General features: G+C 42.3%; 1 protein-coding gene across 1 annotated transcript; it reads left to right on the top strand.

The window, feature by feature from the left end:
• Positions 1 to 138: 138 nt before the first annotated feature.
• SARC_16875 (hypothetical protein) lies at positions 139 to 940 on the top strand (the record flags this gene model as incomplete). Its single annotated transcript, XM_014289020.1, has 3 exons — positions 139 to 217; positions 536 to 681; positions 899 to 940. Coding segments are annotated over 3 exons (267 nt in total), but the record flags the coding sequence as incomplete, so codon positions are not given.
• Between the last annotated feature and the right edge of the window lie 184 nt (positions 941 to 1,124).

Consider the following 1,124-nt stretch of genomic DNA (forward strand, 5'->3'; position numbering starts at 1 on the left):
AATTGGCTGTATAAATGTATCACGAGATAAACCATGTAACGTTCTTAGACTTGCATTGCTAACATTCTTCGAGAAGCCCAAGGAATATTGCTAATACCCCTCAACTCAATGTGCGGCACTCTCGTCCTCACTCCACAGACATCCACAGAGACCATAATACAGAATCTGGTCAATGACGAAGCAAACTACTATCCCTCACTCGAGGAGGTCTTCACCGGTATGTTACTAGGAGATGTTAAGGGCCACAGTACAAGCTACATTGATAATGTACATAGTTTGCGCTATATATATATGTATATATATATATATATATATATATAGTATAAAATATAGTCATACGCAAACGCTACAAGTACATACACGCATATGCTAAATATGCACCCTCACCGTCGCACGCACCAGTGCCCACATTGCATCTTCAGCATACATACATCAGCAAACCTCCTCATCCCCATCCGCCGCCCCACTCTCACCCGTGCACCTTCACACTCACACTCACACTCACACTCACGCATACACACGTGTTTATGCGCAGAGTTCCCGTTCCTTGGATACACCGATGAGCCGTTAGAGGAGCCCTTGCTTTATGTGCCGTACTACGCACCCGATGGCACGGATCTGCACAGCGCTGCGGTGGAACTCAATGTGCTGCTGACGGATATGAGCGTGGGCAATGCACAGGTGTGTGTGTGTACGTGCATGTGTTTGCATGCCTGTGTGTAAGTATGGGCATATGTTCTAGGGCTATTAGAGTTTTAAGGTTTTAGTAAGGTTTTAGGGTTTTAGTGTTTTAGGGTTTTAATGTTTTAGGGTTTAGGGTGTAAAGTTTAGGGTTTAAGGTTTAGAGTTTTACGTGTGCTTGTTCATGTCATTATGTACATGCATATAACACACATAGCGGCGGTTGAGATTGAGCTTCGTTTGCGATATCTGTGTATGAATGTGTATATGAGTAGTTACCTGTTATTCACATATAATGTATACAGAACAGAACACATTGGTATATGATTCGAGTGACTACACACATTCAGTGTTGTGCATTAATATTTCATTGCACTGTGGGTAATTCAGCAAATGGAGCGGCCAGTTCTGTTTTTAACTCACTATTGATAGTATACATATAT

The sequence above is a fragment of the Sphaeroforma arctica genome (assembly GCF_001186125.1).
Source record: "Sphaeroforma arctica JP610 unplaced genomic scaffold supercont1.9116, whole genome shotgun sequence".
NCBI classification, from domain to species: domain Eukaryota; class Ichthyosporea; order Ichthyophonida; genus Sphaeroforma; species Sphaeroforma arctica.